At 38.9% G+C, this 24,542-nt stretch overlaps 1 protein-coding gene across 8 annotated transcripts in view; it reads left to right on the top strand.

The window, feature by feature from the left end:
• The window catches only part of Csnk1a1 (casein kinase 1 alpha 1), a 36,454-nt gene that overhangs the window by 10,022 nt on the left and 1,890 nt on the right, over positions 1 to 24,542 (top strand). Inside the window, exons 3-12 of one of the 8 annotated variants that reach the window (XR_003482799.2) lie at positions 3,163 to 3,289; positions 4,271 to 4,369; positions 6,660 to 6,743; positions 10,320 to 10,459; positions 12,946 to 13,024; positions 13,632 to 13,706; positions 15,077 to 15,183; positions 17,078 to 17,226; positions 22,087 to 22,260; positions 23,046 to 23,471. Coding sequence is in view for 6 of the 8 variants with exons in the window: in XM_027402785.2 (XP_027258586.1) it covers positions 3,163 to 3,289; positions 4,271 to 4,369; positions 6,660 to 6,743; positions 10,320 to 10,459; positions 12,946 to 13,024; positions 13,632 to 13,706; positions 15,077 to 15,183; positions 17,078 to 17,226; positions 19,096 to 19,130 (895 nt within the window). In the remaining 2 variants the exon portion in view is untranslated. Of the gene's footprint in view, positions 1 to 3,162; positions 3,290 to 4,270; positions 4,370 to 6,659; positions 6,744 to 10,319; positions 10,460 to 12,945; positions 13,025 to 13,631; positions 13,707 to 15,076; positions 15,184 to 17,077; positions 17,232 to 19,095; positions 19,315 to 22,086; positions 22,261 to 23,045; positions 23,472 to 24,542 lie in introns of those variants that run through there. The other 7 variants (XR_003482800.2, XM_027402787.2, XM_027402785.2 and 4 more) reach the window with 7 other exon arrangements.

The following is a 24,542-nucleotide window of genomic DNA, read 5'->3' as shown; positions in this document are numbered from 1 at the left end:
CTGATCTGAGATTCACCTGCCTCTGCCTCCTGAGTACTGGAATCAAAGGTGTGCTGCCACCACCCAGCTGACCTTAAGCTTTCTATAGCTCTAACTAGAGTGTGGGAGAATTTTGTTTTTGTTTTTCAAGACAGGGTTTCTCTATGTAGCTTTGGAGTCTATCCTGGCACTCACTCTGGAGACCAGACCTGGCCTTGAACTCACAGAGATCCGCCTGCCTCTGCCTCCCGAGTGCTGGGATTAAAGATATGCGCCACCAACACCTGGCGGGAGAAATTTTTAAAATGACATAATTTGCTAATGAAAAGCTTGAACCATTTAAAGTGTACAATTTTATTTTTGTCATTTGTACAGAGTTGTATAGTCTGGATTATGGTAACAAATGATCCAGTTTTAGGATATTTTTGTCACACTCCACAAAGAGACCTTGAACTCATTAGTAGTCATTCTCTATGTCCTTGCTAGTTCCAGAAAACCAGCAATTCTATTTTCTGTATGTGTATAGTTGCCTATTAGGAAAATGTTGAATTGCTTAGTGGTAGTGTTTGCTTGACATATGGGAGTCCTGGGGTTTGATCTACAGCACCCAAAAGAAATCGAGATTGTTAATTAACCATTTGTGATTGGTATGCAGATGATAGCTGTATTTTCTACTTCTCAATGAAGTGAATTTTAATGCTTGTGTCTCCCTTGACCTTCAATTGTCTATATTCTACCCTGCAGTGCCACTGATAGCAATGTTTAAAGTAATGACCAGAACTGGTGAAAATTCCATCATTGTGATTTTTGACAAACTAAGTAATAGGATTAGAATGTGTTGTTTCAACCAAGCCAAAAAAGGGGGTGTGGTGGGGAGATAGCAGGTATAAAATGGATTTTTGGTGAATTAACTTGTGAAGAAGGAGATAGGTGACTGAGTCTAATTTGTATACCAGCCTTACTGGTTAAGTGCAATTTTTTGTGATCATTCATTCTTTTCTAATTCCAGTTTAAGGAACAACCTTATTTCTTTAAAAACTTACATTGAAGGCATCTTTTAAAATTTGGATTCATGACTTTTTGCTCTCTTTGACACTGTTACTTATTTGGCCATACATGTTACATAGTAAACAAAGTGATCATGAAGCAAGCTGTTTGGTTTTGTCTTGTTACCTACTATTAACATTATACTGATGAATGTGCAATAGCTTGAGTGGTGTGCAGGCTTCATGCTGATAATCACAACTGATGAGAATTCAAGAAGAGTACAGTAGACATGTCAGGCCTAGAAGAAAATGTTCCACAACACTCTGCCCATCTACCCCGTCCTCCAACTCTTAACATACTTTTGGGATGTTTCCTGAGCCTTGCAGAGTGTGATAGAGAAATCCCAGTTAAGGCTCATCTTTCAACAGTTCTGCTATTCTCAGCACTTTGACCAGTTAGGAGTCTCTATAGTAAGCACATAACCTACTGCCAAAGGAATCCTCTGTAACCACAGCTGACAGCAGCACTGGTGCATGGGCATAAACAAAAATATTTAGACGGCATTAGATAGGCACAGTCTCCAGTTAACGGTATAATAGTGGAAGCTTCCCCACTGGGGCCTATGAGTTTGTTCCCCAGCCACAGACTTAGCCAAGTTTACAGTATCAGATGTGGATTCCTTCCTGTGGAGCTAGCTTCAAATTCAGTCAGAAAGTGCATAGTTAGCTCCATAACAGACCTGCCACTGTTGGACCTGTTTTCATGCAATTGTATGTTTGATTATGTATGTATGTATGTATGTGTTTATATATAGAGAGAGAGAGTATGTGTTTAATGATACTATATATTGTGTGTTTAATGATCTTTTACTTTGACTTAAGATTTTAGGGAGCAAATTTGTTATAACTGAATATGGGCTCCGTCAGTAAAGGTCTGAAATTAGAGCCAGCTGTATTTGTCTTGAATGTCACATTTGAAAACCCCTGCAGTTCTGATGAATGTTATTAAAGAGATAATAGTATTGAGTATCTGCGACCACTAGTTAATAAAATAAGCAACTCTAAAGAAGGAAGGAAAGAAAAAAAATACCACCTGGGAAGCAGTAGTACAAATTTTTAATCCTAGCCGGTAGGCAGAGGCAGTTGGATCTCTGAGTTCCAGGACAGGCAGGGCTACCTTTTCTCCAAACACAAAACAAACAAACAAAAAAACCAAGCAAAAGAAAAAAATGAGCACAGCATATTATATAGTAAAGTATTTTCTAGGAAAATCTTCATATTCTGTGTTAATACTGATATTTTAGAATCAATGCTATTGGAGCAAAATTGTAAAGATATAGAATTAAACCAATTAACCTAGAGACTGGTATTTAATGTTCTTTTTTGGTCTTTGACAGGATCTTATCTCATCTTTTAGTTTAGGCTGGCCTCAAACTGCCTCGGGCTCCTGATTGCTAAAGTTACAGGCATGGCCAGCATTCTGATGTTATTAAGTGATAACAAATTTTTCTTGAGCAGATAAATATAATCATGTGTGTTGTTGCTACTTTTTTTGTTTGCTTTTGGACATGAGTTTCCCTGTGTAGCTTTGGAACTGTCCTGGAACTTGCCTGCCTCTGTCTCCTGAGTGTTGGGATCAAAGGGGTTCACCACCACTGTCAGGCTGGTGCTACTCTTGTAATACTAAACTTAAGCAAAAATGTGATTCCTTTTCAAGGAAGAACAAATAATTGAAGTTTGGTTGGGTATGAAGGGAATTGGGAGCTAATGATCTTTCTGAAGTGTGTGGGGTGGCTGGTGGAGTCATTTCTTCCATTGCAAAGTTAGTCTAAGATTGAAGGATTTGTCCAAGGTTGGGAAATGATACAGATGATTACAAAATTGAATTATGTTGGTGGGAGTAGTTATTAAGTGGTCATGCAGGAGGGAAAGGTTCTTACTACTCTTTTTGAGCACTGTATTTAATCACTGGGTTTGTCTTGTGACTAGAGAAAAGGTTCCCTTAAATAAAAAAATGTAAAAGTCTTTGTTTGAGACAGATTCTCCTTATCTGTGTATGGCTTAAAATTCAGCAGCTCTTAGTCTCCCAAGCCCTGAGAGAGCTACCATTCCTTACATAAGGAATATGTAAGAATTTACATTTTATGATATTAAGTGATGATGTTTTGTATTGACTTTTGTTTTCTTGTTTTGTTAGGTGGTATGGACAAGAAAAAGACTATAATGTGCTAGTCATGGATCTTCTGGGGCCCAGCCTTGAAGATCTCTTCAATTTCTGTTCAAGAAGGTTCACTATGAAGACCGTACTTATGTTAGCTGACCAGGTGTGTGAACTTTTGAGAAAAATAAACCCAGAAAAGATATATATGTATGTCAGCATTTCATAGACCAGAATATTATAACTGCATGTGCCACTATTTCTCTTCAAAAAACATAAAATGATTGTTGTCCTACAGTAGTAGGGTATTTGTTCACGTGGACTTTAATGTATGTGTTCCTCTGGAATAAACAGTTTCATGCAGCATTCTGTATTTTACTGGGCGTGGTGGCACAGACTCTTAGAATCCCAGCATTTGAGAGGCTGAAGAGGGATTACCAATTCAGGACCAGCCTGGGCTTTATACAAGATCCTGTCTCCGATGAATAAAGAACAACAGCCAAGAACTATTTGAAAAAAAAATAAAATAAATAAGGTGCCAGAGCAACTAAAGATGAATCTTTAGCCAAATTGATGCTTAAAGTAATAAAATCTGGAGCATTAATGGCATTGAAGCAACATTAGGACATTTTAGAGGGGACTAAATTTGCCTTTCTTTTTTGTGGCCCAACCTGGCTTCAAACTCCCACTGGGGAAAACAAAGTAGAATAAATAGTCCCTTCTATGAGCTTAAAGTCAAAAAGAGAGAGATAAAAAAAATAGCTAGTCAAGGTAACCTGAGAAAGAAAATTGCTAAGGACTCTAAGGCTTTCTTGCAATATAGTCCTTAGCAATTATTCACTATGTTGAGCAGGTTGGTTGGTCTTCAACCCTTAGAGATTCATTCGCCTTTGCCTCCTGAATGCTAGGCTTACAGTTGAGTACTACCAAGTTTTTAATCATTCATGCTAGCAGAACAGGCCAAAAGCCACAGAAGTTAGGCCTAGATAGCTAGCAAGCTTGAAATAAATAAAGGGCTTTGTTCTTTCATTTATTGTTTTGTAGTGCTGCCATTATAGATTATGAATAATTGAAAGACTGGAGTACTTGAGAAATTATTAGTTGTTTCTATTAGCACTTAACTATTTTTACCCTTTTTCTTTTTCAGATGATCAGTAGAATTGAATATGTGCATACAAAGAATTTTATACACAGAGACATAAAACCAGATAACTTCCTAATGGGTATTGGGCGTCACTGTAATAAGGTTAGTTTAAAAGCTCTTTGCATGAAAGAACAAAGAGTAAAATTTTGAAGCGAATTGCTTTGATAAACTTTTCAATCTTTGAATTTGCTGTAATCTGCTTAAGAGATTGTGCTAGAAGGATAATCAGCTAACTCTATTAACTTAGTAGCTTAGAATATATTCTCTCCAACATACCCAACCAAGGTTAGTTTGTTTATGTGAAAATATAAAATTCCAAGGGCTTTTAAATGAGTTTTAATCATCTATATTTAACTTGGACAGTTGTGTCTGGTTTTCATTCACTTAAATAGTGAAAACATTTATATAGTCCTTCCTGAATGGTGTAAATCAGATTTTAACCTTAGACTCTAAAGTGTGGGTTTTGTAATACATGTGCTTGTATGGCAACCACTGACCCATCTGTCACTATGGCATTAACCTTTGCTGGCAGAGCATGGTTGATACTGACAGTCCTTGGATTGGTGTATTTAAAAGAGTAACTTTTTGGGCCTGCTTCAAAATTAGCTTACAGTTTCTTACTTGGGTTCCCAGTTGGGTGAGTTCTCCACCCCCTCCTCTACGCTATTACAGGAAAATACTGACCAGTGATTGAACATTCGTATAGTAGTGTGCTTATTGGGGGTTTCTGACAATGGGTTCCATATATGGGCGATTAGGTTGTAGTGACGCATGATTGCAGTTAGAAACTAATTATATTGAAATTTTGTCTGCAATGCTTAGTTTTATTGAGTGAATTGCTTTCTTTATTCATTCAATGTTGAGCTCGGGCAGACAGGCAGCATTGGCAATGCACGAAGCATGTTCCAATCTGATCTCAGAAATTTCTCAACTTCAGGACAACTGGGGGAGGGAGGAGGGTGGATTTTGGTTTGGTTTTTTGGGGGGAGGGGAAGGAAACTTCCCATTTGTTAATCAGTTAGGGAATGTGGTGTTTTAGGTCTAGCTGTAAATGTTTACCTTTGTTTGCCTGTATGAATGCCAACTTGGAGCCATTATATTAGAACTGGTGTTGCTTGTTAATGTGAGAGATTAATGTTGGTCTGACCAAGTTTTAGGAAATTAGATTTTTCACTGAATTTTATATATTGAAGGGTTTTTCAACTATGTAATTATCTTGCATCCCAAATTGCATCTAAAGAAATACTGCTTCTCTGAAGCATCCAGGTTCTTAGTTATTTTAAAACCTGGTAATTGGTTAGAAAAAAAATTGTTCTTAATTTTTTCTCCTGCAGTTTTGCCAGTTTGACTCTTCTTTTGGCCATTTCCCAGCCCTCTCCTTCCTGTTTTCTTACCCTGAAAACCCATTATCCCCATGTGATCCCTGTTCTGCATAGTGACAGAGCAGTAAGTACATGGTGTTTTTGCCTTCACTTTAAACAGTGGCCTAGAAAGTAACACTTCACATTCCCCGCTCCCTTCTTATGAATAGTTTGTTTAATCACATAGATGTCTTGGAAGGTCCATGTTCCTTTTTTAGAATCTGTGTCCTCTGTACAGATAGTAAAATGATTTTGTAACACTGCTTACATGGAGCAGTTTTCAGAGAGGTTATAGGACAGAAGTGAAGTGTTTCATTATGATTCAAATATAAATGTTTCTCTTGAACACTTTAGTGTTTTGTTTCTGTAGTTGGTTTTTTGGTGTTTTCTGTACTGTAGTTTGAAAGTGCCCATTGTGTAAGACTGGCTCCTTCAGTCAGCTTGTACCAGTAGTTTGTATCCACAAGGGATCAGGCTTCTTGGGGTGGGGGCAGCTTCCAAGTCTGGCTTTTGAAGTTAAATTTCTTACTTGGAAATTGTTCTGAATTTGATATTTAGGAGTAGCCACTCCAATCTTAGTGAATTTGCTCATCTCTTCCAGTAATCAGCCCTGCATGCTTTTAAAATAAATTTTAAGGTGACTAAATGCCTTCTACCTCTTCCTTACTGAAGATTTCCCCCCCGTACATTCTTTTTTGGGGGAAGGGCAGATTGTGGTATCAAAGATTGCAGATCCAAATTCCCCATCTTTTATTTAAAAATTAAAGAGCCAAATGTCACCATTATTATCCCTGTTTCAGGCAGTGACACAATCATAGTGGCATTAAAAATATAAGTATTCTAGAATTCAATGTTCTTGAGCACCTGATTTTTATTTGGAAAATTGAGAAGCTACAGTGCTTGGTGGAAGAAGGATGGCATTTGGCTACCCTGTTCTTTCTCTAATGCCTCGGTGTTGCCTGTCTGCGCCGGCCATTGTTGCAATGTACGCAATACTGTTTGATGCACTGCCACCTCTATTGTCTGTTCAGTGTTTAGAATCTCCAGTGGGGAAGAGGAAAAGAAGCATGACTGTTAGTCCTTCTCAGGACCCATCTTTCTCAGGATTAAACCAGGTCTGAAACTGTCTCCTATTCCAACCTCAACCCCAAATTCATGTGCTTTTCTTTCTTATTGTTTTGTTTTAATTTTAATTAATTCTGGAGAGTATAGATCTTGCTCAAGCACCTCTTATGTTGGCATTATTCAGACATACTTGGCAAACATGTAACATTACTAAGATATTTTCGTGGCTTTTGCTTAAACCTTTTAAAGCTTAGAGAAAACCTAAATGAAAATAGGATATTGCCTTAGTTTTAGATCACTAACTGATATGAGGAAATGCTGTTACTTTAGTTTAGTATTGGAGCCGTTACTTAAAATATAAACTTGAGATAGACTAGCTTTAAAAATGTATCTGAAAGCTTACTGCACAGTTAAGTTTCATGAGCTACAGTGACTATGCTCTGCTGTACTTTCCTCTCCTTCACTAAGAACCTCAGGTAAGTATAGGTCAGGCTTCACACCTAGTATGTCTCAAACTTGATTATCAGGCTGTCAGTTCTTAGCTTTCAAATGGTTGCTTGAAGAGCATTCTGTGCTCTAGACTAGAAGACATTGTATTCATAATAGAACAGTGAAAATTTAAGGAAAAAACAAAGTAAATGGTCAGTGGCCATTAGTCACAGGAAGATAACTGAATATATGACCTGATTTAGATTTGGGCAGGCTAAACAACCCAGTAATTGAATCACTTTACATTTTCTTTTACTTTGCTGGAACCTGTAGCCCTGCACCCCATGTGATTTTTGGTTTTGTTTTGAGGCCTGGTCTCCAGCCCTGGTTAGCCTGGAATTTGGTATGTAAATCAGGCTGGCCTCAAACTCTGAGCCATCCTATTCACCTACCTCTGCCTCCCAAGTACTGGGATGAAAGGTATATGCCACCACGCCTGAACCCAGTAAGAATTTTTATAGACAAAGAACATTTACTTGAGGATGTGAATTTTGGTGGTTCCGCTTCTGGAACCAAGTCTGTAGTTTTTGATAACCCATACTCTGAGAAGACAATATTGGCATAAATAACCAAAAAAAAAAAAATGAAGAAATACACAGTGCTGTGTACTGGGGGGCTTTTTGTTTGTTTGTTTGGTTGGGTTTTTTGTTTGTTTTTTGTTGTTTTCTGAGACAGGGTTTCTCTGTGGCTTTGGAGGCTGTCCTGGAACTAGCTCTTGTAGACCAGGCTGGTCTCTAACTCACAGAGATCCACCTGCCTCTGCCTCTCCAGTGCTGGGGTTAAAGGCGTGCGCCAGCTGTGTACTGGTTTAATCACCTAAATTACCTTCATTTATTTTCTACACTGCCCCTGTTTTTGGATTTTGGTGTTTTCAGTACTGTCTAGAGGCAAGCTCCTTCTGCTCAAAAGGTTTCAGATACTCAGAGTTACCTTATCCCGAAAAAGAAAGTCCCAACTATTGGGTTGGGTGTGATGCATTACCATAATCTGGCGAGAGGAGGATCACAGCAAATTCCAGGCCAGGGCTAGTTACATAGGGAGTTCCAGATAATCCCAAAAAGAGTTTAATGCTATGACTGAATCTTGGTTGGGGGAAGAAGTTTAAAAACTTAATAGCCTCATTTTTATTTACCCATCTACCTGTACAGTTTGTTTACATCTTGTAGCATAAAAACTTGATAATCTAAATGTTTTAATATTTTGTATTGTACAAACTAGTTAGATTACAAATAATTAATGCAAGTTCTCAGAAAAGTAGCTTGTCCCAATAATGAAAATTGCCTGTGTCTTTGCAGGTGCAATCCTTATGCTTAAGTAGTACTGACTTTCCTTATTTGGTTCTCTCTTTGTGTAGTTTCTTATTAATGATTGGAGCATTTGAGGAGTTATTAATTAGCTTGGGTTGGTTTTGTTTTTGTTTTGCTTGCCTTTTACTTTTTAAGTATTGAATTTCTTGAATATATCTTTGGTTGTTTACACAGTATCTGCTTAATGAGTTGTAAATGCAGATTTAGCTTTGAGTAGCAGCTGTCAGGCGTAATCCACATTAGCACACGTTCCCCTTCTCTTAAAAAACTGAAAGGAAAGGAATAATTCAAGAAAAAGCCTCCAAGAAATTCCATGACCTAGGAATTATTTTCCGTGTTATGAAGCTGAGTACCCTCTGTTGTTAGTTTTTCTGTTTTCAGTGTCATTCAGGAAAAATGTATGGTCATTTACTATTAGTATATTGATTCTGGTTTTCATATTAAGAGGAATGTGCAGTGCTCTGTGTATTAAAATACTTTCCCATATTTCTTAGTAACTTGATTGCTTAGGGAGTTTAATACTAAATTTGCAGAGCTTTTGTTACCCAATTAATCTATTTCTCACTAGTAATTTAGTCGTCTTTTATAATAGACCAGATGAAAGTATAGGTATAACAGCTGGCAGAAACAGGGTTTGTTTTGTTTGTTGAAATAGGCTCTCAGTTCGAAGCCATGGATGGCATGGAACCTCTTTGTAGACCAGGTTGGCCTAGAAAGAAGAGATCTGCCTGCCTTTGTCTCCCAAATACTGGCATTAAAGGCCCATGCAATTACCTCTGGCTGACCTTCACATGAATAGTTGGTTTTGTTTACTTGTACATGAGTTTTAAAAAATTATGGATTTCCTAAAATATCACAGATTCCACACTGGTAGAAGAAACCCCCTTAGTTTAACAAAGAATAATAAAGTACAGGGATAATTAGAAGAGACACAAGAGTCTCATGTGATCTCTGTGCACAGATATGTCCAGTTTGATAATGTTGGCATTAGGATTTTATTATTATAGCATAGTATGGTAAGTGGGGGGGGGTGTATAAAAGTTAAAACTTCAAATACCTTGGTAAACAGGAATGAATTTTGTTAACTTTTTCATCAAGAAGTAAAAAATTTCAGTTTTGTAGGTCAGATTTGAATTACTTAGAAAAATGTTCTCTTAGTGCTTTATTCCCTGGTTACCACATAGATTATATGCAACTAAACATTTTCTTCTAAAATGCTAATGTGGTTTTGGGCTAGCTCACTTAAGCAGATAATTTGTAAGCCACCTTAATTTAAATGCCGTGCTTTTAATTTTTGGATTAACATTTTATAATTTTCAGATACCTTGTAAAGCAATGTAATGCATGCTGTTTTTTATCTTAAAATGGTTTGTTTTTATATCAGACTTTGAGGATTATATTTAAGCAAATTAATTAGCTTTTTATTAACATACTAAAGAGGTGACCTCTGGGGAGAGAAGAGTCCCAGAAAGCTGTGCACAGATTTTGGAACATGCTTGTTTTGTCCATAAAACAGGCTGTCAAATTTCATGTGGTAAACAGAATACTTGACAATTCTGCCTTGGAACATGTATATACTTAACTGTGTGAAGACAGGCTACTATGTGTATAAGAACTAGGCAGATGAAGTTACATAAATGAGGATAGATTACTAGGTGTAATGGTGATGGGGGGATTTCCTTACTGGTGGAGAGTAGTAAAGGTTTATTGGGATGTTAATTCTATTATCTACTTATACTTCGTTTTGATATTTAAATATACTAAATGAGTAAGAAGCTGTTTAGTTGAACAAGTTTAGAAGCCTGATGTCTCTTTGTTTTTCTTTTAAAGTTATTCCTTATTGATTTTGGTTTGGCCAAAAAGTACAGAGACAACAGGACAAGGCAACACATACCATACAGAGAAGATAAAAACCTCACTGGCACTGCCCGGTATGCTAGCATCAATGCACATCTTGGTATTGAGCAGAGGTGAGTCTTATCAAATCCATTATGGAAGCAAGCAATTCATGGCTTTTCTTGAGTTTGTATTAAAGATTCTTAGTGTCTTAAGGGTGCTTCTTGACTGAGGACTGAGAAACTGCTTATTGTTGTACCTTTTGCTTTTAACTGGTGCAGAGAAACCAACTAAATTAATGAGACTTTTTGTTTCCTGTCTTGAAAGTTGTTTTTGGAATAGAAAGTTAAATGTCAAGTATCATGACACATAGCTGCAATCTTAGCTAGCACTGAGAGGCTGAAGCAGGTGGATTGTGAAGAATTCAGGGCCATTCTGGGCTCTATGACAGTACTAGATTAGTGGGCCCATAATGTGAGAACCTATCTAAAAAAGGAAGGGATGAAAAAACAAAAGCTGGAAACATGAGTATTTTGACATCTCTTTCTGTAACTTAACATAATAACTACTTTGTAAAGTGCTGATCTTAGGCTTTTAGTATGATGACTTGTGCTTATCACACAAGTATGACCCTGGAAGGGTAGATCCTAAGAAATGTGTCTCACGAAATAGCCAACTTTATTCAGAGCATCAGACAATTCTCTGAAGGTTAAGAAGAATCACCTGAGTAAGCTCCATGTGGAGAGGCATAGAAACAAACAACAGCAGCCAGTTGTCAGGAATAGTCTGAAGTAAACTCCTATCCCCTACACCTGGGAGGGGCATTAAAGCACATTCCAAGAATGATACCATGATGGGTTTTTTTTGTTTGTTTGTTTGCTTTGTTTTTTGTTTTTTTTTTGTTTTTTTTTTTGTTTTTTTTTTTTTTTGGTTTTTCAAGACAGGTTTCTCTGTGTAGCTTTGGAGCCTATCCTGGCACTCGCTCTGGATACCAGGCTGGCTTCCAACTCACAGAGATTCTCCTGCCTCTGCCTCCCAAGTGCTGGGATTAAAGGCGTGCACCACCAACGCCCAGATTCGATCATGTTTTTGAAGAAACTGAGGTCACAAGAATTTTATTGGAGTTTTCTCAAAAGGACTCTGAATTAGATTCCCATTCTTGGACCCTGTTCCAACAACTTGAGTTTCAGAATTTTAGTTCCAGGGGTGGTGGGTGTTATTCTTTTGTTTAAAAAGAAGAAAAGAGAAATGCTGAGACATGAGACATGTTGACTGTAAGTTTATTATGAGGCCCGGCAGAGTAGGTAGACTAAGAAGAGGAACAGGGGTAAATGGCTCACTGCTAGGTAGACTAAGAAGAGGAACAGGGGTAAATGGCTCACTGCTATGGCCGGTTGCCATAGAGAGACAGAGCCAGCGCATAGGTGAGAGAGAGAGTAGAGAGGAAGCAGAGAGGAAGCCGAGAGAGTAAATGGGCAGGGGTCTGTCTTTTTAAAGGGGTCCTCTGCACCTGCGAGCAGGCTTAGTTCCCATGGAACCTTGGGCTGACCAGGGTACTGCCTGTTCCACCAGGTAACAGGGGCAGGCCAGCATAATGCCTGAACCTTTTAGTGGGGACCTATGAGTCAATTTTACAAGGAATAAAACTTAACAGAACTGAGTTTGGTAACTCATGCCTGTAATCCCAGCACTTTGGTAGTCTGTGATAGTATTGCCTCTAAGTTTGAAGTAAGTCTCAGAACAAACAAAAATTATGATATTCTTAATAAACCAGAGATGTGATTGGTAGATGATGATCTCTGTGTCTCCTATTTCTGCACTTGAGGTCCCTCCCCCAGCCCCCCAAGTTTTGGTTAGCTTTTCCTTCTAAGAGAAACAAAGCAAATGTGCTGTCTTTGTTTTGGGAATTTTGTAATTAGAATGTGGGAATAGGAATAGTAAATTTATTTCTGAATACTCTGAAATGTACTATGATTGCATTCATTTTATTCATCTTAAAGTATTACCTGTCCAAATAATACCCCAGAAAAAGGTGTTTCCTGTCACTGGATATATTTCTCTTACTGCATGTATATAGTGTTTGTACACTTGTGAGCTTGGCTTTTTTGTTTGTTTCAGCATCTCTAGATGGTTTTTAGGAGTTGAAAATTAAGACATCTCTTAGTAGTTTTATCTTAGTAGTTTTGTATCTCCCCCAACACACACACACACACACACACGCACGCACGCGCGCGCGCGCGCGCATGTAACAGTCTTAGCTGTCCTAGAACTAGCTTTGTAGACCAGGCTGGCCTCAAACTCCCAGAGATCTGCCTGCCTCTGCCTCACCAGTGCTGGGATTAAAGCCATGCACCACCACACCCTGGCTCTCTTGGTAGTTTTTCAGTATTCATTAGCTTTTAGAGAGTTATCTAGCTATATTGTCAGTCTCTTAAAAACAATTCTCTGACAATTTTATAGGTGGTTAATCTATCTGTTTTAAACTTTATTGCTTTACCTAATTTTGTAGGATGCCAAATAGTCTTCATCTTCATTTGTGAGCATGTTTTCTTTTATGTATAGGTACTTAGTTTTCATGTTTTCCCAATACTGGTTCATAAAATAACTTTCTCTTTTCTAGTCGCCGAGACGACATGGAATCTTTAGGATATGTTTTGATGTATTTTAATAGAACCAGTCTGCCATGGCAAGGGCTAAAGGTAAATCAGACTCAAATTACTGAGGATTGTTTTTGTCTTATTTGAAGGAAAAATATGAGACAGGTGATCCCAGAACATTCGGTGTGGTATGGGCCCAGTAGATTAAGAGAAGCCTAGGCAGTTAAAGTAGGGAGCTCTGCCATCTCAGGGGAGGGAGCTGTGAAAGGGGAGAGAAGAAAAGAAATAAACACAGTAGAAGGTGTCGTTAAGTATTTTCCAAATCTGAGTTTCAGCCAAAATTTGCTTTTGCCTTAACCATTTCAGTAAGAAGTAATTGTTAAAAGCAGTTGTTAAACCTGAAGCTAGTGTTGTCGTGCTGGCACTCATTGGTGGCAGCTAGCCTGATCTGGTTGGAAGCATAGGTGGGCTTTTGAGTGTATGTTAATAAATCTGTGGTGTAAAGTTAATAGCTATTTTGAACCTTTAGAGGAAGACAGTAAAATGCTCAGTTCTTTGGTGAGTGGCGTTATCCCATGGATATGGACTTGATCCCATGTATTTTCTTAGCTCTCACATACTGAATCTCTCATGTGTATGGTGTCTAGTGAGCTCAACTGCTGCACCTCTTAGGTATTAAATCCATCCTTTCACTCCTCATTTTTTACAGGCTGCAACAAAGAAACAAAAATATGAAAAGATTAGTGAAAAGAAGATGTCCACTCCTGTTGAAGTTTTGTGTAAGGTAAGTGTACATGATGAATATTTAAGAATAATTCACATGGCCAGGTGTGGTGGTATACACCTTTAATCCTAGCACTTGGGAGGTAGAGGCACTCTGGTCTATCTAGGCAGCCAGAAGTAAGACCCTGTCCTAAGTAAATAAAAACCGTGGGCTGGAGAGACAGGTCTCTGTGGTCAAAATCATGTGCCATGCCAGGTGTGGTGTTGCCCCTGTGCTTTTAATCCCAGCATTCCAGAATCAGAGTCAGGAGTTCAGGACTGCCAGGGCTATGTAGAGTGATTCTGTCTCAAAAAGCAAACAAAAATAGTATTTGCTGCTCTTGCAGGTGGTGGAAGTTCAATTCCTAGATCCCACATTGAATCATTTATAACCACTAGTAACTCCAGCTCCAGATTTTGTCCTCTCTAGGTAACAAGCACATCCAGAGTAGTCACAGTAGGCACGAATTTGTGAACACATACACACACACCTTTTTAAAAATAATCAGTTCAGAAGGGTGGCACAGTGAGTAGACGCCTCCCACCAAGCCTAATAGCCTGAATTTGATACCTGAGATGAGTGGTAGAAGGAAAGCACTAACTCCCACAAGTTGTTCTCTGTTCCATGTGCATGCTGTATGTAGCACATATATACATGTATCCATACACAGACATAGTGCACACAGAAAGTGAGTTAAAAATAGTCCTGTTAATAAAAAAAGCAAATCCTACATTATCAGGAAGATGTCTGATAATGTAGGGGAAATCTCCCTAGTTTAAAAAAAAAAATTAGTTGTCTTCGTTATCGTCCTCAGAGAAAGTTCTGAGTTGTGCTGTAGAAAGGGGTGGTTTCTTCACAATTGTCTTAGGGTTTCTATTGCTGTAATGTAACACCATGATTAAAAGCAACTTAGGGAAGAAAGGGTTTATTTCGTGTTAGGACTAAGGCCACACTCTTATCTCTGAGGGAAGTCAGCAGGAATTTAAGTCTGGGACCTAAAGTTAGGAACGGGGCTGCTGCTTACTGGCTTGTTCCCCAGGCCTGGCACCATCCTCAGTGAGAAGGACCCTCCCACAACAATTGTTAATCAAGAAAATGCCCCAGGAGTCAATCTGGTGGGGGCATTTTCTCGTTTGAGGTTCCCTCCCAAATGACTCTAGGAATTGTCAAGTTAACAAAGAAACTAACCAGGACATCTTGAATATTATAGCCTGAGTAGATGGTGAATTTGAGCTTAAATTTTTGAGACAGAATCACTATAGTTGTCTTAGTTATAGCTTCCTACAAAGTACTGAAGCAACATATGTTTCTTTGTGGTTGTATTTCAAAACTTTGTTTTTCCTAACTTGGTGTTTTGCTTTTCACTCTTGTTTTAACTGTTGAACTGATAGGGGTTTCCTGCAGAATTTGCCATGTACTTAAATTACTGTCGTGGGCTGCGCTTTGAGGAAGCTCCGGATTACATGTATCTGAGGCAGCTATTCCGCATCCTTTTCAGGTCGGTTGTTAGGCCGTGAGTGGCTGCAGAGGCTGAGAGATGGCTTAAGAGGAAGGGAACATTGTTCTTGTGGACAACTCAGATTTGGTTCCCCCACTCACATTGGGCAGCTCATAACCACCTGTAGCTCCCCAGAATCACATACCTCTAGTCTACATGGACTCTTGCAATCATGTATAGAGAGACACTCCCCACCCCCACCCCATGTGTATGTTTACATGCACATAATTAAGAATAATTTTGCCCTGTTCTCAGTGATTGCATCTACAGAATAATAACTACTGAATCTAAGGCTGGGGTTCACAGGCTGTGAGATTTTTATATCCTCGGAATGTCAGAAGCTATACCCATAAAATCTCATCAGCATGACTGCTTAAACTAAGGAATGCTGAGAACAGGAGAAGAGCACACCAATTGGTTATCTGATACCAAGTGGTCAGCCCTGAAAACATAAATAATGTTACACAGAGTGTAGCCAGGCGGTAGTGGCACATGCCTTTAATCCCAGCACTTGGGAGGCAGAGGCAGGTGAATCTCTGAGTTCAATTCAAGGCCAACCTGGTCTACAGAGCAAGTGCCAGGACAGGCTCCAAAGCTACACAGAGAAACCCTGTCTCAAAAAAAACAAAAAAGAAAAAGTGTGTGTGTGTTATATATAACAATAAGTCATGAAAAATGGTCATTTTTTTTTTTAAGCAAGTATATAGGCATTTTTGGAGGGAAGAAGGGAAGGGAGAAGTATGTAATTACATTAATCGAAAATAAATTTTAGAAGCAAATGATTTTTTAAAATCTTTTAACAGTAATTTCAATGATGCAGAACCCTATTCAGTACCAAATAAAATAGGCATTAAAAGCTAGGTGTAGTGGCATTTGTCTTTAAACCCATGTGTCTTTAAACTTGGGGGTTAGGCAGATGTGGAACTTTGAGTTCCTGGCCTGCCAGGGCTACACAGAGAAACCTTGTCTTGAGATTATTATTCTTGGTCCCCCTTCCCCCCCCAAAAAAAAAGGGAGGGGGAGAAGGGAGCATTGAAATACAGAATCTGCCAGAGGTATACCAGAGACTCCAGCACATAGGAGATAATGGAGGAGCATTGGGAGTTCAGGGTCATCCACTGTAGCACAGCTAGTTGAAGGCTAGAGGTTGTTGTGCCCATGTTTCACATTCTTAAAGAAAACAGCAAGTAATCCATTAGTCCCAGAAATGATGTCCTAAGATACCAGCACCATCTCCCTCACAAGCTGCCAGTTTTATACATGCTCCCCTAGAAGGTTCTAAATGAATCTTTCTAGGTAATTGACAGCTTGACCCACTGGAGTTGCTTAGTTTTTCATTCCTAGTATACCCCTTTGTGGAGATTTGTGTCTTGATTTTGTTTGGTTTTTTAGACAGGGTCCTAATATGTTGACCAGGTGGGCCTCAAATTCAGTAGAGATATACCTTACTGAAGCTTGGGTTAAAGACTTGTGTCACTATGCCTGACTCCTTTGGAGGAAATTTAAAAGGCAGGGTTTTTTTGTTTTGTTTTGTTTTTTGTTTGTTTTTGAAAAGTTACTATTTCCTTTTTAATCTAATACATCAGACCAGAGTGGTTGACATTTTCCCTTCAGTTGTGACATGTGGAGTAATTATTTAGAATTACTTATAAGAAAGAAAATCTTAGAAGTTACCATGCTAATGAGTAAGGGTGGTACTTGCCTTTAATCTCAGTGCTCTAGCAACACGCAAGCAGATGTCTGGGCTTAAGGGAGTCTGGTGTATATAGATTTCCAGGCTAGCTGGGGCTACATAATGGGAAAAGAAATGAATGCCCTTGACTGTCTTGAAAAGAGAATAGAATATTTAGCTGGACAGTGTTATTAGAAGGTGACATGGCACTTTATTTTTCAGGACCCTGAACCACCAATATGACTACACATTTGATTGGACAATGTTAAAGCAGAAAGCGGCACAGCAGGCAGCCTCTTCCAGTGGGCAGGGTCAGCAGGCCCAAACCCCCACAGGCAAGCAAACTGACAAAACCAAGAGTAACATGAAAGGTTAGTAGCCAAGAACCAAGTGACGTTACAGGGAAAAAAATTAAATACAAATTGGGTAATTCATTCATTTATAACAGTGTTAGATCAAGGAGGTGGTTTTAAAATACATAAAATTTGGCTTTGTATTAAAAAAAAAAAAGACGTCCTTGGAAAATTTGACTACTAACTTTAAACCCAAATGTCCTTGTTCATATATATGTATATGTATTTGTATATACATATATGTGTGTATATTATATCATTTCTCTTGGGATTTTGGGTCATTTTTAACAACTGCATCTTTTACTCATTCATTAACCCTTTTCCAAAATAAACATTTGGTGTTGGGAATATGGTATTGCCAATCAATCCAAAATCCTAGACCTAACACTTGTTGATTTTTAATACAGAATCTGGTTAGCCATGGTATTTTGACTTACTTTGAGACTAACAGTGTTAAGATATTTATACATTTTTGTTTGCATGTTAATGCTTTAGTGTTTAATGGGGAAATGTGAACATGACCTAATTAAGAGGTGAGTCTTGGTGTTGCCTCCAGCATGTCTATCTTCTCAATTGCAGAGCGCCTTGTTAACCTCAAAGCTCAGCATATATTTCTAAATCATAAATCCTCTCTGCTAGTGAGCTATGACAGATCTTAATTTTATGATGATCCTTAAGAGGAGGAATTCTTTATTCAAATGCTAAGGAATAAAGGCACTAAGGTTCTTTCAATGTAGAATTGAAGCCTGCAGATAGATCCTTGTCAATTGAAGATAACTGAGGCAAATGCCATTAAACTGCTAGTCTGTCTCTGTCTTTCTGGCACTTTTGAGTGCTTCTAAGGATTAGAACTGTTAGAGCACAACATCATTCCCTGTTCCCGGTGCCTTAGAACTCAACTCCCGCTTCCATGGTATTGTCTCCCTCTCTGGGACTTACCTACTGATACCTGCCTGCTGTGTGTAAATGGTGGGCAGGTAAGCATTGGTTTGGGGTTTCTAGTTACTTTATTTCTGAAAGACTGCTCTGGTCTGAATGTGGTTTTCAAATACTAGCATTTTCTATATTTTTAGTATTGTATTTAAATTTTTAAACTTAGAAATAGATTCTAGGCCAGGTGTGGGGCCGAATGCCTTTAATCCCAGCATTTGGGAGGCAAAGGCAAACAGATCTCTTGAGTTCAAGATCTGTTCTACAGAGTGAATTCCAGGACAACCAGGGCTAAAGACCCTGCCTTTTTTAAGGAAGAAAGAAAAACTTCTAGTATCCAAGAAACATTTGAAGAAATAGAATGAACTGATGTCATCCTCATCCCAGCAGCTCAGTAAAGTTGAGGGGCTTCCTTTCTGTTTCTATATTTGGGAAGGATTGAGTTGAAGATTGGCGGAGGAGGGCTTTTAGATGATGAGGCCTGAGCTAAAGAGCTTAGCGGGTGCTCAGATTGTTCAGCTTGTGCACCTCATTTGGGACATTGATGTATGCCTCTTTTTGTTTCTTAATGTTGTGTAAGTAAGCTTGTGTTGAAGTAAAGTACAGCTGTGTTGGAGTGGGTAACAAGTATTAATGAGAAGTGATTTTATTGTTGAAATGAAGGCAAATACAGCCTCTTAACTGAGATGTTAAGCAACACCTATATTTGCTTGCTTCCATGAAATGAAGCCCTTCTCTTTTCCCCCCCTCCCCAAGCTGGCTGGGATAATAGGATTCATCACAAATTGCAGCTTCTAAAACTAAGATTGAAATCTCATCTGGCCTAGAACATTTTTCTTCAGGCATTAAGCAGCCTTCAGAAAGAAGTATCTTACTTTTGACCTAGTTTCATTGTTCTCATTTACTATGTATTTCTTACTCGATAAACAAGCAGAATTTTTGTCCTGCTTTATCCAGGTATTAAAGACGAGAAGTTGGATCCACTGAGTTAGTATGTTTTCTTGAAAAAGAAAATGATTAAACAAGTTTAAGCCTTCTTCTGTATCGTAACTTTTTCATAAAAGTAACTTGAAACAGTTAAAAACCTCTTTAGACACATTGGTCATGCAAGTTAAAACATGTACATGGACTTGTAATGTTCTGAAATAAGGTTTTTCAATAAATAATTACCTTTTATTGGCTGCTTTCAAAGGTACATTTCTAAGTCCAGGTTCAGTGACGTCAATGCTTATAGTCTTAACTACTGGGAGACGAGAGGATCGCTTGAGCTCTAAGGAGTTAATGGCCAGCTTAGGCAATAGAAAGAGATTCTTCTCACAGAGTGGATGGGTGGAATGGGTTACCAAGATACGGTTTTTTACCTTGAGCAAAATATTGCTTGCTTCTAAAATGTGTTAACTTGGGGCTGGAAGTTAGCTAAGTTGGTAGGAGCTTGCCATGGGAACCTGAGTCCAATCCCTAGAATCTGCCTTTAAAAAGACAAGGGCTGGGCATGGTCTGGCACACACCCTGAATTCTGGTACTTGGACATAGAAGCAAGCAGATTTCTGTGAGTTTGAGGCCAATCACAACATACTGAGACTTGAGACCCTGTCTCAACAACAAAGCTAGCAAACTGTAATAATATTTTTTTGTAAGCCTAGCCCTGGCTAGCTGGGTAGAGATAGGCAAAACCTCCAGACTTCCAGGCCAGCCCGATTAAGACTAATCATGAGCTCCATGTCCCAGTGGAAGACCCCACCTCCAAAAAGCAAAAGACATCAGAGGGACAATCATCAGAATTGACTCCTGACTAACACACACACACACTGGGGGGGGGGGTCCACAAGCTATGTCACTATACAGAATATAGATATAAATATCTGTAAAATTAGTGTCCAAAACAGAAAGCTCTCTCTTCATTCATAAAGCTAAGAAAATTCATCTATCCTAAGGGTAGCATGAGAAAGCAGGTCTTAGACCCTCTGCCTCTCACATTATGTAGGTTATTGGTGATTAAAGGCTACTATTATAGCCTTTGATTTCATGGACTCTCCCGATAATGGTAGCACCATTATTTCTGTCTGCTCAGAAGTTATAGGAAGTGGTTGGGTGGTGGCCACATGCCTTTAATCACCAGCATTTGAGAGACAGGATGATGGATCTCTATGAGGTTGAGGACTGCCAGGGAGGGAGGGATGGGGGAGAGGGTGGGGAAGGGAGGGGGAGGGAGGGAGAAAGAGAGGAGAGACTCCAAGATTCCCCCCCCCCCCAATGTAAACATGCTTACATGTCAATGAGTTCAGTTTCATAATCTTCAGCAAGCATAAAGGTTCTTTTCTGGAAAGATCTTCTAAATGCTGGCACTTACTGGTATTTTTTTTTTTTTTGTTCTATGGGGTTTTGTTTTTGGCTTCTTGGCAGGTTTTTTTGTTTGTTTTTTTGTTTTTGCATATGTTTCTTTCATAGAAATTACAGAAAGTTCTAACCACTCACTGAGAGTGTCAAGTGTTCTTCCAAACCTTGCTTATTTAGTTAGTATGTGCTTCCTTTTTGTTTGTTTGGTTTTGTTTGTTTGGTTTGTTTTTCGAGACAGGGATTCTCTGTGTAGCTTTGGAGTCTGTCCTGGAACTTGCTTTGCAGACCAGGCTGGCCTCAAACTCACAGAGATCTGCCTACCTCTGCCCCCAAATGCTGTGCCACCACTGCCCAGCTAGTATGTGCTGTGTGGTTGTGGTTGTTGTTGTTGTTTTTGTTTCATTTTTCGAGACAGGGTTTCTCTGTGTAGCTTTGGAGCCTATCCTGGCACTCGCTCTGGACACCAGGCTGGCCTCGAACTCACAGAGATCGGCCTGCCTCTGCCTCCCAAGTCCTGGGATTAAAGGCATGTACCACCAACGCCCAGCAGTATGTGCTTTTTATGTAATAGGTAGATCCCTGCTCTGATAACTGTTACAAAGCTAGTTAAGACCAAGAGACATGGATTTCCCCTAATGTCTCTTAATTTTTTTTTTTTCCAGTGCTGAAGTGCCCCATGATTTAATTTTTTGGTTCTATTGGTTCAGCAGAGAGAGAATAAAAGCTTCTCGCTCTGAACACTTGGCAATCCATTTCACTTGGTATTCTTCAACTATATTATAATTGTCAGAAAGGAACTTGTTTATGACCTAGAAAAGGCGTAGAAAGAAGAAACATTTTATGAACATTTAAATCCCAGTTAACTCTGATGTACCCCCAAGTAGCTGAGACAGTGGAAAGACAAGTTTGAGGGCAGCCTTGGCTGCCTTGTGAGATCTCTTCTTAGAAGCATATATACATACTGTTTCGTTAGTTATGGACCAGGTAGAGAATTTTAGCTTAGATCATATAGAAGGGAGATTCTCATGGGATTCCATTGTCATTCTGTCTTTTTTTTAATGAATTTATTTTTATTTTATATGCATTGGTATTTTGTCTGTGTATATGTCTATGTGAAAGTGTCAGATCCCATGGAGCTGGTGTTACAGACTTGTGAACTGTCATGTGGGTGCCAGGAATTGAACCTGGGACCTCTGGAAGAGCAGCCAGTGCTTTTAACTGCCGAGCCACCTCTTCCAGACACCCCCCCTCCCCCGTCTTTAACTGCTCATTATCTCAGACAGAAGTAGTAAATAGCTTTATTACCAAGAATGGTTGAGAAGATGTTGGCTTTCAAAGACTTGAAATGTTTTCCCTCACCTTAACCTACCTGTCAGTGGTCCCCAGCAGCTACAGGGCTTTACGATGTGTAGCTTAACCTTTTCTGACTTCACCAACTGCTGCCAGGAACACAGCTGATAATTCAGCAACTTAACCTAAAACAGGGAAGGGAAGACCTTTCTATACCTGAAGAGACTGACCTACCTTGAATAAATTCAGTCCAAAGAAGACCAACCAGGGAACCTTTCCTGAAATCTGGTATTTCCATCGGCTTTTTTTCATTGTGGACAGTAAAGCTTGAGAGATGGACACAATCCAAGAAATGAAGATGACAACCTCTCCGAGGCTCACTGGCCTGCTAACCTTGCATGTCTGGGTCTGTGATGACTGTCAGAAGGCCTGGAAAACTGCCAGCGTTGCTAAGCCTCAGTGCTGTGTAATGCCCATCATCTGCCTTTGTAACAGGTATGTTAAGTTTACCAACTATAGAAGGTGTTAGAAAATGAAATCTGAGTAGAGAAGACAGTCATTCAGATCATTAGTCTGTTGGTCTAATTCAAGCATGAGTTGAACCTTTTATGCATAAATTACCAGTTTGTGAAGAAAAATACTTCTCCGTCTTTAGTAATTAGTTTTCGGGGTGTTTTTAGTTTTCGTTTTTTTTGTAGAGCATAGTTAGTTGCACTTTTGGTTTTGATAGGATGTAGCAGGTTCGTATAGACTAGCAGCTTAATTCAAAATTCACCTAGCTTACTTTTGTATAACCAAAAGACCATAGAAGAATGTTGTAGGAAAAGTTACTTAATATAAGTGACATTGTATGTTGATTACTGAGTTGAAAATAACTTGAAACAATTCTTATTATACTGTGGAACTAGCCTAAATTTCAAATACCCACCACAAATGTAAACCTTATTAATGTATAAACATCCTTTAACTGTATGGTAGCCCTTGTCCCTTCAATACAGAGGTATGTAGAGGCATGAGGAACTGTCTCGAAACATAACTGTATCTGTTTAAAATGGATTCTGGCTCTATCTTTTTTAAAAACTGGACACATTGAAAGTGTATTCATGAATAGATACATTTCTTGTAGGTTTCTTTTTGAGGGGATAAAGTATGATTATTGCATAAAATAAGTACTTTTTTCTATTTGAAGAATTGAAAAGAAACTTGAATGTAGTAGCTAATTCCTGGATCCCACTAACCCTGCAACTTTGGTGACAGTCTTCATTCTCCCTCTCCTATAGGAACAGAAGAGGTTCATCCTTCATTTTGACTAATGGCACAGTGAAGATGGACTCTGGAACCGGAAGTGTCAACCAGACTACAAGACTTTAAAAACCAACAAAAGACTAAAGCACACATGAAGAGAGAGTGCTCAGTGGTAGTTGAAGATTGAATGTTGGAGACCTGCTATGGTGTTTTTCCTTCTTGAGTGCCATCAAAGAAGAGCTCATTGGAGGAATGATACCTGGGTAGAACATCCTACCATTGGCCTCTCTAGCTGAAGAACCAAATCTGGATTTGACTGCTTTATTCTACCAGGAATATTGTTAGGCTAATCTTCAACCAATCCCTAAACATTTGTAACCACAGACTGACCTGGCCGATCCACAAAGAGAGACTTCTGACCTGGGACTTCCCTGTTATTAAAGAAACCTAATTGTCTTGTATTTGGCTTAGTTTGTTAGTCACTGGCTTTCCACTGCAGATCTGCTTATGTGGAGGGATATTCAGTGTTACAAAGTACTAAAATATAAACATGTGATTACAGCAAGTTATTAACATAGGGGGAGGGAGGAGCCCTAGCTTTAGTAGCTGGGAAACCATGTTTGGTTTTACAATATTTATGAATAACTTTAATACATAAAGCCAAGTACTGAGGGGGTAAAGGTCATTTCTGTTTTAGCTAGTCCATAGTTTGATTTTAATGGCTTCTTAGCCATTAAAATGAGATGGTCAGGTTTATAGGTGGAATATAGGTTTGGTTGGTAGCCTTTTAAAGTAGGCCTTACTGTGGATAGGGAGGTGAGGACCAGCATTCAAATCCTCCAAAACCCTTAAAATGGGTGGATATGGATGTCTACCTGTAATCCCAACACTTGGAAGTTAGAGACAGCATCCCCAATGTAAGCTGGCCAAATTGTGAACTTCAGTTTCAGCAAAAGGCCCTGCATAGGTATCTGCAAGATGACTTGCCATCGGGAAAGATAGCACCTGATTTCAACCTCTAGCCTGCATACAACTGTGCCTACACACATATATGTGTGTATATGTGTACATATACAAAAGAGCACATGGGCACAGCACATTTTTGGTTTTAAGTTTGCCAATACTATTTCATAATCTTTATTTAATGTTACCTTTCTGTATGCTTAGGATTATGGAATTGGTGTTTGTTATATGCCTGTTCATACCTCTGGCAAGAGGGGGTGAAATGCATCTTTGCCTCTAAAGCTTAGGTTTATTTATCAAATACATGGGGATGTCTGGTTTTCCTCCCAAAGGAAAAGTTCTAGTTAAGTGGTGAAAGAATGCTTATCAAATGATGGGTATAAATGCTTTATAACATCTTTCCAGTTTTATTCTTAAAAACATTTGTAATAAAGAGTAAGTATGGGCTGGAGAGATGGCTGAGAGGTTAAGAGCACTGGCTGTTATTCCAGAGGTCATGAGTTCAATTCCCAGCAACTACATGGTGGCTTACAGCCATCTGTAATGAGATCTGGTGACTCTTCTGATGT

This window comes from Cricetulus griseus, chromosome 2 (assembly GCF_003668045.3).
Source record: "Cricetulus griseus strain 17A/GY chromosome 2, alternate assembly CriGri-PICRH-1.0, whole genome shotgun sequence".
NCBI classification, from domain to species: Eukaryota; Metazoa; Chordata; class Mammalia; order Rodentia; family Cricetidae; genus Cricetulus; species Cricetulus griseus.
The sequence above is the reverse complement of the archived record's forward strand: the minus strand, read 5'-3'. Positions and strand labels throughout refer to the sequence as shown.